The 15,041-nt window shown below is 44.6% G+C and overlaps 1 protein-coding gene across 1 annotated transcript in view; it reads left to right on the top strand.

Moving 5' to 3' along the window:
• The window catches only part of TNNI3K (TNNI3 interacting kinase), a 106,101-nt gene that overhangs the window by 86,039 nt on the left and 5,021 nt on the right, over positions 1-15,041 (top strand). The window contains exons 22-24 of the mRNA XM_064455777.1: positions 3,865-3,924; positions 5,566-5,735; positions 13,281-13,360. Coding sequence (XP_064311847.1) covers positions 3,865-3,924; positions 5,566-5,735; positions 13,281-13,360 — 310 coding nt within the window. The remainder of the gene's footprint in view (positions 1-3,864; positions 3,925-5,565; positions 5,736-13,280; positions 13,361-15,041) is intronic.

The raw sequence follows: 15,041 nt of genomic DNA, 5'->3' as shown, positions 1-15,041 counted from the left end.
TGATGGAAAATAGAAAGCAGACAGATGAATATCAACTCTATGAAGCATTTCTCACACAGAGAACTGTGGAGATGGGGAGGTCCTTTATATGCTTCTGTGTGTCAGCCAGGCAAGGGACCCTCTATGCTCTATAATGCCGTCTTTGCGTATGTCGGGGCAGCAACTGCAAAGGTATTTTTGCACATGGCTCTAAACCATCTGAAAGTCAAGAAACATACTCCAGAGACTGGAAATTCAGTTTGCTTAGAAAACGTTCCACAAAGTGGCTTAGCTGCTTTAGTAAACACATTGCAGGGGCAGGCTCTGGGTTTGGAAACTTCAGTTGGTTTTTTGGTTTTCTGGTTCTATGCTGGCATTCAAGGTCTTCACTGAACAAAATAGAAGTTTCATTTCTGATGAATGGGAGCAGATTTTGGAACCTGTGTAATTTTCTGGTGTTACAGGAGGTCTTGTTTCATATTACAGCTTGATATTACTCTGACTTTGAATTTCCTGCTGGAAACAATCCTAGATTTGTGTCTTGGAGTCCCTTTTCTAGTTAGCCTAGCTTTGAAAGATGTACCTAATATATCGGTCCGAGAATTGCAAAGTGTTTCCTGGGTTCTTGAACATGCTTTTGTCTTTGCACTTCATGAGCTAATGTTAGGGCAGTGGAGGGGAGGCTGGTGTGGTTTGTTTTCCATGTAACTATAAAGTAGCTGCTAGTAATCATCAGCATGTCACTCACGTTCTGTTTAAATTTATTAATAAGATGTCATATTAAATTGTTGACTTAAGCAAGGACTATGTAATGGATATAGTCACTGTACCTTGTTAGCATTTCCACAGCTCATTTAGCCCCAAGAAAAAGAAACCATCTTTTCAGAATTCTAATGCACTTTGTTACTCATCAGTATCACTCCAACATCACTTAATCTTGTTAATGTTTTGGAGCTGCATGGTAGAATTATAAGGCTCAATCAGTCAGCAGATGGCTTGAACTTTGCATAAGATGTGGGCAAAAACTTGTTAAAATGAGCTTTATTTAAGGGGTTTTGCTACCATTCTCAGTAACAAAGGTTTTGAGTTACTTCTGAGGGTCTTCTAATACTTTCAGGAGGGCCACTGGGCAGAGAAGAACAAAGCAGTGTTATCAACCTCTCATCAGCATTTGCAAGGCTTGCTGTGCAGTCAACAGCCTATCCTAAAACTGCCAATATAAATCTACAGTACTGCTGTAAATTCACTGAAGAGATTAACAAGCAATTCTTTCAAAGTGTCTCACCTAGTTATCTAGTATGTACAATAATCTTTGACACAGTGTTGTCTCCTGAGCATACCACTCAAGAGGAGGGACTGAATGCTATTAGTGAAACACTGCAACAAGCAGAAAGAGCAGAATATCTAAGAGATAAAAAGCATCACCGCACTGATATCCATTTCACAGCATCTCACTGTAGATGCATAAACAAAGACATTTACATAAAAGAAAGGTTATTAGTTTGCACAAAATGGTGAATTTTGGGACTCAACAAATGTTCACAGGTAAGAATTCTCCAAGTGGTTTGCTCAGGTTTGTTTTTTAAAAAAAAAAAAAGAAAAAGGAGGAAAAATGAGTATATCTGTATGGATTTTGCTCAATGTCTATGAAATGTCTCCAAATGTGAACATTTATCCTTTTATTTATCTCTAATTTCATTCAAGGTTCATCCCAACTGAAAACTAGTTCCCATGTGTCATGTCACTGTTACTATTTATCAGGTCTTGAACATCTGTTTTCCAGTAACTTTTGACAGTAGCTGTTTCCAAAGGCTAGATGACTAGAAAATTAGTCAGTGTCTCTTAAGCAGCATTTTTCATTAGCTGTTTTAATTTGTATGCTTTAATTAGGTCAAAGTATTTGCCATAGTACCTGGGGCTTAGTTCCGTAACGAAAATAAATGTTGTTTTAGTTTTATTAAGTACAACTCTAATGTTACAGTCGGTTCTTCCATGGTCTCCAAAGGGCTAATCCAATGGGGTCTGATCAATTTCCATTGAAGGTGATAGAGCTTACCACATGCAATAAATGCATATTTCTTGAACACTCTGTAGACTAGAGCTCTGGGATACTCTAATGTGGTCATATACTGCTTTGTAACAGAATTCTTTATAAAAGGAACCACTGAAATCACCTCATAGTCAAGTTTCTGTCCAGTCATCAGATGGGATCTCCCTTCTTCCCACCAGCCTTCACCCAGCTGAAGGACCAACTCTGAGGACTTCTTGTCCCTGTGAAGGACTCTGTGTTCAGAGGGTAGTTTTTGCCATGGTAGTTTTCCCCAACACTTTCCTAGGTGTAGGTTACTTATAGCAGTGCTTACTGGATCCTGAGGTTCTTGTGGGAACAGTGTCTGTCCAAAGGGTTTTTCAAGTGGAGTATCTCAGTGTGGTAGTTGGCATCATGTGGCAGAACGATTGAAGTAGTCAGAAGAGCAGAAGGCTTTAAAGACTGGCTGAGGAAGGAAGCAGCCAGGGGACTGTCAAACGTCAGTGGGGAAGTCCTGTCTCTCTGCCACAGCTTGTCACCCTTGTAGGAAGGATGGTAGGAGAAGTTAGGAGAAATCAGCTGAGGTCTGCATCCTGGCTCTCTGCAGACCAGTCCGTCACAGCTCCTCTTCACCAACGAGCAAGCTGCTGCTGGCCTGCAGGGACATGCAGGGGGAGTGATCCTGCTTCTCCAGGGAAGGGCTGGTTGCCAGCAGCAGGAGAAGGATGTGAATTGTCTCACTGCCTTAAGCCACTACCACAAGGAGCACACATCAGCCAGGACACTGCTGTTGAGACCAATAAAAACACTTTTCTCCCTCCCTTTTGTATACAACTGCAAACAAGGACAAGTCTATGGAACTTAAAATGGACTGGTCACTCTCTCTCTTACCCTTTAGAGAAAGAAAATCATTTAACACCCATTTTGCTGTTATATTTTCTCACAAAAGGCTAAAACATGAAGCCTTATTTGTGTGCATTGCCCCACTGCTATAGCTCGTAGATGTGAAGGCTGCAGGACTTTGTCCTCAAGCTATTAAATTATGCCTACCTCTTGCAGGCAATTTTGTTGAGGAATATGTGGTGGTGGGAAAGAGGAAGTTGTTTAACAGTTCTTAATTAAGGTATTCCCAGTCCTCCTCTGTCAAACACTATTGTATACAATGCTTTAGTTAAGCCTGAACTTCCGTGCGAAAACTGTGCTGTATACTGGAACAGCATATTGATCAGCAACAGCAAGAGGGAGGTATATTTGTCATTCCCTTCAGTTGCCTGATCCTGTCCCTAGCATGGTCTCTGCAAACTCGTGTGCCACATAAGCACACAGAGACGGAGACACGTGTCCGGGAATGGGTCACGCAGGCAGTGGGGAGCAGCTGTGGAGGCGGTGCACGTGGAGTGATGCAAGTACACCATCAAGGGAAGGAAGAGGGTGGCCGTAAGTGCAGCATTGGTCAGGAGCTTGTCCACTGCTCTGCACAGCTGTTGCTCTGTTCAAAGTCTTGGTTATGGGCAAAGAGGAAGCATACCTAATATATAAGCAGAGCCAAGAATTTGTTAGCATTTTTATAACCTTATGATCTAGTAATTATTAGCTTAGATCTAATTGTTACAGAAAAAGAGAAGAATAATGCAGTTGAAGTTGTTATCCACACACCTCATAGTTTCATAGCTTAGTATTGAACTTGCAGTTCCCATCAGATCCCCAAACAGATTGAAAGCAATGCCATTGAATTCAGAGAAAGGAAAATGGAGGGGAGCTGTGGTTCATCACGTATCTATGAGTCAGTTTAATCATAGAAGATATGCCCCCCTTCTATTTTTAACACAGCTCTGCTTTTTCTATTGTGTTCACAGGGGAGACCAGAGTTTTCAGAAGTAGTCACAAAATTAGAAGAATGTCTGTGCAATATTGAGGTAAGGACTTTATTTCCACTGTGCGGTGTCTGTGTGTGTGCTGCATGGTTGGGAGTACAAGTGGGGAGAGCAGCAGCAGCTGAAGAAAGTGGTGGCTTTGGAGCCTGCAAGCTGCTTGAGCTGCTTCATCCTATTGCTAGCCAACACACCATATTTTGAAGGCACATTGTCAATAGTGGTTTATACAGGTGCCAGGGGGAGGAGGCAGGGACCAGATACTGCTGTGAGTGTCCGGATCTACTCAGAGAGGTACACTGAAGAGAAAGCATGACCAGTGCTGTGGGAATGCACGTCACAGCAGCCCTGGGCAGAATTATTTACTCCCATTCATCCCATTCAAGATTGCTTGGTGTAAAAAGAAGAAAACACAAACTGGCCAAGACCCTTGGGAGAAAGTTGAAAAGAGAAAACATAAGAAGGATAAATGCAAAGGCAATTCCTTCTTTGGACTGTGGCTATGACACCGACAGATGTATCAGCCTTCAGCCTGGTGTAAGATAAGTGGTCAAACAGAAAGTAAATGATTCAGGGCTACATTTCCTGAAATAATATATATATAACATTTATGTAATATATAAAAATATATATTATATTTAAAAAAAAGAAACACAACAAAAACAAACCTGCAAACCAGCCTCCTTTTTAAATGGATCGCTGCTCTTGAGCTTAAGGGTCAGAAAAAACACCCATGACCTATTACATTTCTTCATGCACTGACTGCAGCTGGTTACTCTATCCGTAGGAAGCTTTTAAGTTTAAAATAAAAGGTGAAGCACTGTATCACATGAAACTGTGCCATCTCATGGGAGACCTGACTTCTATGATACATAGCCAGCAGTGCATGTGGGAAGAAATCTGGGGCAAGAGCTTGCATACAAAAAGAAAAAAAGAAAGCATTATTTAGCTGGGGAGTTAGACCTAAGCTCCACTGCGTCCAGGGCAAAGCCTTGTTTGAGAGGAGTTCTAAGGAACAAGATCTCTAGTAAGTTAAGTACTGCCCCTTTTGAAGGATGAAGGTGGAGAACTTTCACTCTTCATCTGCCTCTATTTCCTCTCTTTTATCTTCTCCTCTCTCAGCAAATCATTTGTGCTCATTTTAAGTATCTCTGAAACCAGGAGTGGCAGGGACCTTTTGTGCCAGCAAGCCTAGGTCCCTGCTGCTGTGTAGGTACTTTTGTTGTGTAGTTGGTCCGTATGTATAAAAACATATACTGATGTACTGGCCCTGCATTTGCATTGCCCCATGAGCCTGAATTCCTGTCCTGGGACACTCAGGTGGCAGCACTGCCACCTTTCTAGTACAGATGGGAAGGTCTTAGCTGGTGGCTTCCACCAGGGAGGCAGTGATGTCTTCCAGCTGCACAGTGGATGTTCACAAGCCAAATAACTCATGGCTGAGCTAAAATGTATCTTCTGGAAAGCCATCCAACCCCAGCTTGAAAACCCCAGGCAATGATGAATTGACCACTTTATTTGGCAGGCAGCATCCAGTTCTCCTCAGCTGATTTAAGTCAGGAGGCACTTTTTCTCAACCAAACTATAAAGGAAATGTGGGGGACACAACTTATGAGAAAGAGCTGAGGAAAGCCTTGTAAATATGTAATAACAGTGTCTTCTCTTTTATTTTTTTTTTAAATCCAGTTAATGTCTCCAGCTTCCAGCAACAGCAGTGGTTCTCTGTCTCCCTCCTCATCTTCGGACTGTCTCGTTGCACGAGGAGGCCCTGGCCGTAGTCACGTTGCAGCGCTACGTAGTCGGTTTGAATTGGAATATGCCTTGAATGCACGAGCTTATGCTGTTTGGTCACAGAGGTATGTACAGGTCATTGCAGGGCTGAGGAGAGCTCTTACGCTGAAAGGGATAGAAAGAGTCCTCCCCAAGACTGCGTGGCTCACATGCCTAAAACAGGAGTTCCCTGCAGCAGGGATTGTGCCTGACTAGGGGATGCGGGTGTGTGGGAAGCCAGTGGTAGAAACGCACCCCAGGGCTGATCCACTGCTAGGGCCAGCTGGGGAAAGCACTTCTGCAGTCATGTCTTCTCCTGTAACCGCTGTAGCACACGGAGTTTGGGTTAGCTGAATGCTGTGGAAGCCATCCTGCTGCCAAGACAACAGCTAAGCATTTGCATTTTTCACTATGAGTAACAAAAATAAATAGTAGAAAATCAAGTCCTGGCATGTACAGGCTCTACACAGAGTACTGCTGCTTTATCACATGAAACAAAAGACCCATGACTGCCCATCAAGGGGATGGAGACAAGTGGTCAGTAGATGCAGGTACCCTCCCTACCTGCCAGCAGGCCTGGGAAGGCCAGTGTTTATATTACAGTGTGTTTTCAATTTGAAAAAATCTACCAAAGAAAAGCTGAAAGACACATTTTTATTTGGAAAAAAATAAAGAAAAAATATTTCAGTGTGTGGCATCAGTGACAAGATGGAAAACCCAGGCCAGACCATGGGTAACATCTCAGTACCAAATGACATGGCTGGAGGTATCAGGTGGCACTGGGACAGAGCCTTACAAGCCTCCTTCACAGTGTGGGCGCTGTTCACATTCCAGAGAACTGTTCATATAGTTACTTTTGTGAAGTAATGCCATTTAGGGGAGCTGACTCCTGCAGGAGCTTTTTTGTGTTTGACAGACCAGTTTGTTATCCTGGAAGCAGTATATCCTCTACATATTGTCTGAAAAAAGAGAGAAAGCTGTGTTAGTGTGTCGCATCAAAATAGGAAGGCAGGATTTGCTAGTCCTCTCAAGGGGCCAGACTTATCCAGTGAGTTCACCTCTCTGAGCAGAAATCTAAGCCCTGCAGAAATGTGATAAGTATATTTGCTGACTCATATCACAACTATGGCTCGTTATCTCTGCCAAAATACAAGGCAGACATGTCCTTCTGATTAGGAGGAATAGGGCACACTTGGGAAAACCCAGCTGAAAACCCTAGAAATAAGCAGATTTGGGAAGAAAAGTCACACTGAAATGCCATTATGATTCTTACATACAAAAAAGTTTGTTTCCTATTATATGTCCCCTTATGGACTGCACAGCTTGTGTCTGACCAAGTGTGTGAAAACTAATTTCTAATATGCCCTCGCCTCTATTAGATTCTTAGTATTAGTGGAGTTTATTTAATGAGAGGGAGTTTTATGGACAGGAAGAACACCCAGTTCGGTGATCATAAGAGCCTGTGATGAAGATAAAACATGGAGAGAGACTAGTGATCCCAGAGAGCAGCTGTGGTAGAAAAGCAAAGTAATTGAAGAGGTGCCATTTTTTGATGTTGTGTTTCTCAGGTCTGGATTTTAGTTTTTTGGTTTTTTTTCATCTTGATGTCAAATTGTGATATGATTAAATAAATGAATTGGGCTGTGCTACTGGAAGATGGTGTTGCAGTACCAGGAGAGAGCACTGCCAGGCTGGTGCTGTCACCTGCGCTCGTCACAAATCCCAGGCTGCTGTCTGGGGAGGGTGGCATGTGACAGTGTCTGTGACAAGAAGGGCAGGGACAGACAGACAGAAAATGGACTGTCCCAGCAGGTAAAGAGGCAGGAGATACAAATGCCAAGCCCCTTTTCCTTAAGGAAGACGAAAAGGAACTCGGCCTCACAGAGGTTTTTGGGAGTCAGCATTGCTGAGGCTGTTCCCAAAAATTGCATATCATTCAATTTATGAGAATAAAAAGAACTCCTGATATTTTTTTAAGGAAAAGTCACATGCGGGCTCTCTATATTATTGTACAATTAAGTGAATATCCGAGGCACTTGGGAAACCTAGTTTTGAGGGCAAATTTAGCAATCTCCTGTCTCTATCCCATGGGCAGTGAGAGTACTGTGAAAATGAAATGGTGCTCTTAATCTCTGTGGTGCACTTAGTCTAAACTTTACCCTTTAGCACCACTTAGCAGTCAGAAACAGCAATAGCAGAACAATCCCTGCCCTCATGGTATGTTGCCCTTAACTAGGGTGTGGAGAGTCAGAAATACAACCAGTTAAAATGAGGAGCTGGAATAGAAGAGCAAAATCAATCAATTCTTTGCCTGTTCAGGGGCTCGTATGGAGAAGCAGAAGGCAAACACCTGCTGGGAGACACTGAAATCTTTTACGTGAAGATACAGCTCAGACCCAAAACACTCATCTGGCAAAATGCAATATCCTACAAATTGCTTTGCTTTTGTCATATGCTGCTGGCGCAGAACATGGAGGTGGGTGCTGAGGTCAGGATGAAGGCAATGTCAGTTAGACTTTTGTTTTCTGTAAAGGACCAGATTTTGCTGTTGAGTATAATAGACTTGCATGAAAGGAATAAGAAAGTGGCATATCTAAGTTAGTGTAGACATGAGAGAGAAGGGGCAGTTGCAAGTGCCCCTCTTGTCCTGTAATTCAATGTTCCCAGTGCAGCACTGAGGATCGTTAGTTCACCAAAATGGGCTCCTCTGTAACCCCAGCAGTTATTTTAAGGTGGATTCTTTTATCAAATACTCTGCCATACAACTAACAACATTCAAATCTATAAATAGCACCCAGAATGATTCGCCTAGTGTGATGCCCAGAGGCATAACACTCAACAGACAGGGAATGGTTTCCACAGTTTCAGTAGTTTTTCAATTATAAAACACGCTGAGATGATTAATGACTCTACTTCCTAATGACAATTGTTTCTAAGGGTTTCATTTTTGTAAGCATAGGCATTTTCAGAGGGAAGGGGTCACGTTGGTTTTTTTTCCCCATCTGGACTATATTTCCTGGGCTGCCTCCCGTTTCCATCTTCTGTGATGACTTCATGTCCTATGAAACACCGCAGCATGCAACTGCACACCACAGCAGAAACAATTCATCTGATGAAATCTCTGTGTACCATACATAGTGTTAAACACATGTGGCACTGAAGTTATTTGTTTGTTTCTTGCCCTGTAACTTTAGTGTCTGTTTAGCGGATCGCTCTCCAGCATGGTGGGATGCAGGAATCTCGTAATGAATTGGAAGCAATAGCAGTGCATTTTAATTGTCTGACAGGACAGCTTAACATGTCAACTCATCATCATATAAAAGCTTTAACTGTTGATTTTCTATTTCTTTACACCTTTAGCGTTTCCCACAGAATGCAAGGATAGCATCTGCAAAAGAATAGTCTCTTCTTGTTTAAGTAGCTTTCAATTAACCCAAATCAGAAACACTTGGGGTGTCCTTTCTTTGTATCTTTGCACAGTGGTATTAACATGTCTGATGGTCTTGGCAGGACCTGCTCTTTAGCCTATACTTCAGGCAGCCTCAAACAGCAAATCCATGTCTGAATGGCATGGTATGTCATAATATCCTGAAAGAATTCCCTGTCTGTGCAGAACAGAGGAATCATGCAGCAAACATGTTGCTCTGTCTGCTGTGAAACCATTGCTGGGTGCAGGCAGAGCCTCGCTCACCGGCTGTACACACTTCTGTGTGCTGCCGTCGGGAGTTCTGTGCAAACCTGTCCTGCACACAGAAGTAACGCCTTGCTGAGCAGCACTTGCTGTAGGCGCCCCGGCATGGCTGCATTGCACAGACCTCCACCCTGCAGACTGCTCAGGTCCCCTTCCTCCAGTGCACACCAGTTCCTGTCCTGGGTGAGAGCAAAGGAGGGAGAAGAGATCACCCATTCATCCTGCTGGCTGGCAGCCTGTCTGTCCACAGCTCCTTGCAGGCAGGCCCTCAAGGGGACAGTCCGCAGTGGCAGTGCCACCCAGATCTTCTCCTGCTCTCCACAAGCGGGTTGCAGACCAGGGCAGCAGCACCTGTGTGTGGGAGAGGGCCCCAGGACGGTGCTGCAGAGGTGGCAGGGGCTGTGACGCTGCAGCCAGCTGGGTGGGATTTCACAGCTCAGCCTGGAACCACAAGCAGTGCCACAGGTCTGCCCTGGAAAGGCACTGTCCTGAGATGGGTGCCATCCCTCCAGGCCAGCAGGAGAGACAGTTCCTGCCTCAATCACTCCTGTTTTGGGTCTCGTCCTGCAGAGACTGACACACTCAGATCTCTGTCACTAGGTGCTGGTCTGTAATTAGTGACAGGCAGCATTGCAGAGCTCTGCTGTGCTCCACCTCTGAGGCTTAGGTACAAAGCCTAGAAAAGCAGCACTGTGACTGCTGAATAAAGAAGCTTTTGCGGCACATATGGATCGGTTCTCACTGATGTGCATACATGCATGGGTGGGATCATGGGATGCAGCATCCTGCTTTTAATACCTTAGAGCAGATTTGCAAGGGAAACTTGGTCTGTTCAGGAAGCAGCTGCAGAAAATCAAGGCGTTTTGATGGGCTTATTCCCTCTGGGTAAAAGATGTCCTTTTCCTTTCCCCTGCTAATAGCTCTCTTTCTCCAGGCAAAACAACAGTCCCACAGACGCTCACAGCAGACACTATCACCCGTGTGGTTTCTCTCCACCTTTCACGCCAGCGTACATTCTGCCAGGCAGCTGTCCTCTTGGATCGATGACAAGTGCCTGGTCCCTTTACAAACCACATTTTATCACAGAACAGAGATCAAGAGAAAAGCCAAGTTATCCCTTAGGCAAAAGTTTTAAATTTGTTGTCAAGGGAAAGTTCACTCTTTCCAAGCTTTTTTCAGGCAGCTATTTCTTCCCCTTCCAGACTTAATGCCTAGAGAGGCTGCTAAACAATTTACTGAAGATGGTTTCAGCTCTTCTGACTAGTTAACATAAACCCTTACCCAACTGAGAAATTTAAAGAAAAAATATATAGCAAAGTGTCTGAGCGAATGGGGCTCAGTTGGCTGTTCTGAGAATAACCAGATTTCAAGATTTTCTGCCTTCTCCTAAAGCCAGGGTCATGGCAGAGTGGGGTGTGGTATTTATCACAGCCTTGTATTATAATTCTCCTCCCAACAGCTGTTCATTAGCAGCAATTCTCTCTACATTTTTTTCTTTTTATGTTTACAAAACCAGAGGAATCTCGACTGCTGTTTTTGCTCTGAGCTGCTCCAGAGGCAAAGGGGCCAAATAACTTGCTTAAGAGTTTCTCCTTTCCGAGGAAATCCTCGCCTAGGACAGACCACCACTGTGGGTCCTCTGTAGCTCCAGGCAGGTGTTCCTGGCACAGCTGGCACTGCCAGCCTCCTGTTCGGCAGCGTGGTTGGCCTCAGGCCCATCTCTCTTGCCTAACATGTCAGGAGTTACTCCATGAATGCTCTGCTAAGAATTCAAGCAAAGTGTATGTTTTATTTCTTCCCCTGGTGACCTCCTGGCTCTTCCCACAGCCTGCAGGTGCGGCAACAGCTTTCTGCAGTCCTTTCAGATGCAGATTTGCCAGCCAATCATTCACTGCCTTTTTGCTTCATCCTCTGACTGGACAGTGTTTTCCCAAAATAGACCACCTTATTGTTTTCCGCTGCCTGAAGAAGGGCTTCTTGTCCTTAATTATGAATGAGCTTTAATAATGCAAGTGATACAGTAAATGTATACATGTTCCATACCATTGTGGGTCAGCCCTCAGAGGACTTTCCAATCCCAGGCACGTAGGCGAGGAGTCGGGGTAGAAGGCAGCTGTGCTGGCAGCAGGGCGAGCTGCTGGGTGGGCGGGTGGGTGGCTGGTGGAGGACCTGTGCATGCAGAGGAGGGACAGCTCTTTGGCATGACAGGGAGCAGAGTAGGTAAAGAGGTGAATGGTCCCGTGAGAGGGCAGTCAGAAGCAGCAAGGAAAAGGACAGAATAGTGAAAGTTGGGTAGAAAAAGTATTCCTGAGGTACTGGCTGAGCTGGGGTGAGTTCTCCTTGCTCCTTCAGGGTACACCTTGTCCTCATTTTAAACTCTACCTCCAGCCTGCCAGGCAGCTGCCAGCCTGCTGTCGCAGGGCACAGTGCCACTCCAGGCATCGACAGTCACCATCACCTTGGGGAACCCATGTCCATCCCTCCTTCTTAAAGATGTGTCTTAAAGAAGGTGGACAGCCAGAGCCACAGGACCTGTCCTGATCCTCTCAGCACTGGCATCGGTGACAGAGTAATAGTTGTGTTCAGGATAGAAAAGCAGACAAGCCCCAAGGAAACCTGAAACACCCAGCCTGTGTCCTGCTGTTGCCAGCTGGTGTCATTGTTTCATGTTCTTGGACAATTCACTGAGTCGCCCTTTCCCTTTCATGACTTCCCATTTATAGAGGTTGAAAAGCTAGATTTGTTTTGCCAGCAAAAATATTTGAAGAGTAAGTGAAGCTGATGTCACGTTACTTTGCAGCTAGTGGAATTCGGCAATCCTAATCCTATTATCCTGTCAAAACTGCACAAAGAGATCACCAGAAAAAATATCTTAGTGACTCCTCAATAGAAGCTAGAAACCATGAATACATTGTTAAGTTTAGATAGGCTAGTGGTGATAGACCTTTGGGTTTTTTATATATTGTAAAATAAATAATAACCACAGCGTCTAAGTTGATATAAAGTTCTCTTCAGTACTGTGCCTTCTGCCTGCACCATGAAAAGTGTCAAAGCCTGAGAACCGTGGATGATGGTATTTTCAATTAAAAGGCTTTTCAAGTTTGCGTAAGCACACTCAGTGAAAGTGGGCCAAATGAAAAAGCCTGTTTCTAAAGCACAACACTCAGATGTTATTTTCATGGAGTGCTTAAATCCAGCAGGTCTTCTTTAGTCATCCCCTACCAAGTACCAGATATGGTCAGATAGATGTGGGCTCTCCATCATATCTAAACTGTTCTGAAGCACCTCTGTGCGTTATGCTGCTTCCCTGTGCCGTCAGTTGTGTCACTGTAACCATTATCCCTTGCTTTTCTTGTTTAGCAGCTCCTTGGGAATAAATGAACTAAGGGCTAAATGAGAACAGTTTGGGCTTCTTGGGTTTGTATGCACTTGGTTTCTGTCTATCCGTAATCTGAGAAGAGCTGGTAGAGGACAGTGCTGTACCTGATAGCTCCTTTGGATAAGGCATAAAAAAACCTTCCAGCAGGACAGTGGTTTTGGTCAATGACTGGAAGATAATTCAGTGATCTTCCTCGCCGGAGAAACTTATTTGCAGGAATCTGTTAGCAGTGATGCATAAACCATGTTACAATGATCCTAGATTAATGCCTAGAATTCCTTCTAACATAGCAACCTGCAAACAATTGTGAAGCCCCAAACAGTATATTAGAGGGAATTTACTCTGAGAATGGATTACATGTGAGCACGCATGTGATTCATGTTCTTGCTTCATAACTTTTTCTTGCTTTTTGTTTACTGCAAATGCCAGTGGCTGGGCATCAGGCTGATATATTTCATGTTACTGTCTTTTCCTTCTAACTCTGTAGAAAAAGTTCTTATTGGTCTGGAAGTGTGACTTTATCAGTCTTATCTAGACTGAAACCTCTTATCTAATTTGCAGTGCTGGGCAACACCCTTCTCAGGGTCTGTCTTTGGATGACATGAGAAGAAACTTCCAGTACCCACCGATCGACAAAAATGGTGAGTTAATGCAGAATACTCCTCTGAGCATTTTGGTGTCGTTAACCAGTGCAGAGCTACAGTCTCCTGAGATACCAAAAAAGTCTCATGAGAAAACTAACGTACAGTGGAGGCTGCTGGCTACGGTCAGCCAGAGCTGGCGAGGTCTCACCCTGTGCTCCTTGCAGCTCATGGCTGCTTTCACTGCATGGGCAGTACAAGCACTTAAAAGTTGGAATGGCCCTTTCTGTCTGCATGCATGGATCTGTGAATAAGGAGAAGATGTGGCATTATATCCTCAAGGTTGCTTCTGCAGAAAGTAGGTAAGACAGTCCTAATTCTGGAGTACCATGGGAGCATAAATGACACAACATATCCTTTTCACCATTTGCACTCCTCTCTCAGAGGGCATCCCGTCGTTCTGCTCCAGTCCAGAACAGAGATATCCTGCCTGCTTCTTTACCTTGCCTTCCTGGCTTTCTTTCCTACCACATTCAAGTGTGTGTTCATGCTTTGCCACACAGTTTTCCAGCATTTCCTAGCCTCTGCATTTGCAGTCATCCCCAGTAAAACTCTCTTTCTAAACAGCGTTTGCTCAGGTCTTGTCTTGCAGGCAGCTCATTGGGAGTCTGTTTTTCATCCTTTCTAAACAGCTCACGAACTCAGTACCTGGTTCTTTATGGTTTCCCAAGCATAGAATTGTTATCAGCTTAGAGCAGTTTTTAACCCAGCAGCATAATGTATAAATAAAACCTTAAAATAAAGATTGTATGAAAATGTAGTTGGAGTTAGGGTGGTATCAAGCAGACTGGATTCAGACATCTTGGGTATATCTTTCTTTCTTTCTTGGTGTGGATCTGAAGGTCAGACTGTTAATCTCACCTTCATGCTGATCTTCGTTCACACTAGCCTCAGCTGCTGCATCCTAGAAAGACCTGCCAGTGGTGTGAAGCCGCTGTCAGTACACGCTGTCGGGGTAGTACGTGTTTTATGCTCGGGTGTGAAACAACAGTACATACGCCCAGTAACTTTCTGTGCAGCAGTACTGAAGTGGGAATATACCTACTGAGTGCATGATTTTGGAAAGCCTCCAGCTGCTGTCCCATGGTGTTGCTTCTTCCACCAGCACCAGCTGATCTATCTACCTGAATGTCCTAAGCTGCCCCAGGGCCATGTCAAGAGGATGTCACTGCCCCACTTCAGTGCTGACACATGGCCAGGGCCCATCCGCTGTGGCTGTTGTGTTTGCTGAGCACAGCATCCATGGTTACCTTTTGTCTGATGACAGCACCACAAACCATGTTTCCACCATCTGCCTGGAGCCATGTAGATATTCTGGATCTCGTCACCCCCAGACAGGTGTGAAAGTCCAGGGAGCCCTGGGGACAAAGCAGTGCAAGAAGGTGTCTTCTGAAAGCATTGCTAGAGGGATCACCATACAGAGCACGGCAGTACACCCAGTGACACCAGATGCAAATCCAGACTCTGATACTCTCTTACAACAGTGCCACAGACCAGGCACAGTGCGAGGCTTTGGCATGGCCTGTGCCAGGCACACCTGTTCTGAAACCTGGGTAGAGGGTTTCTTTTCAACAATACACAATCCAGGCTTTGGCATGTGATGGACAAAGGAGGCAAACAAAACTGGCAGGAGCCATGAGGCTGGCATGGCGGAGAATGACCAAGTACCAAGGAGTGGGGC

The sequence above is a fragment of the Phalacrocorax carbo genome, chromosome 6, assembly GCF_963921805.1.
Source record: "Phalacrocorax carbo chromosome 6, bPhaCar2.1, whole genome shotgun sequence".
Lineage (NCBI taxonomy): Eukaryota > Metazoa > Chordata > Aves > Suliformes > Phalacrocoracidae > Phalacrocorax > Phalacrocorax carbo.
Note: the sequence above shows the minus strand (reverse complement) of the source record. Positions and strands in the feature narration are given on the sequence as shown.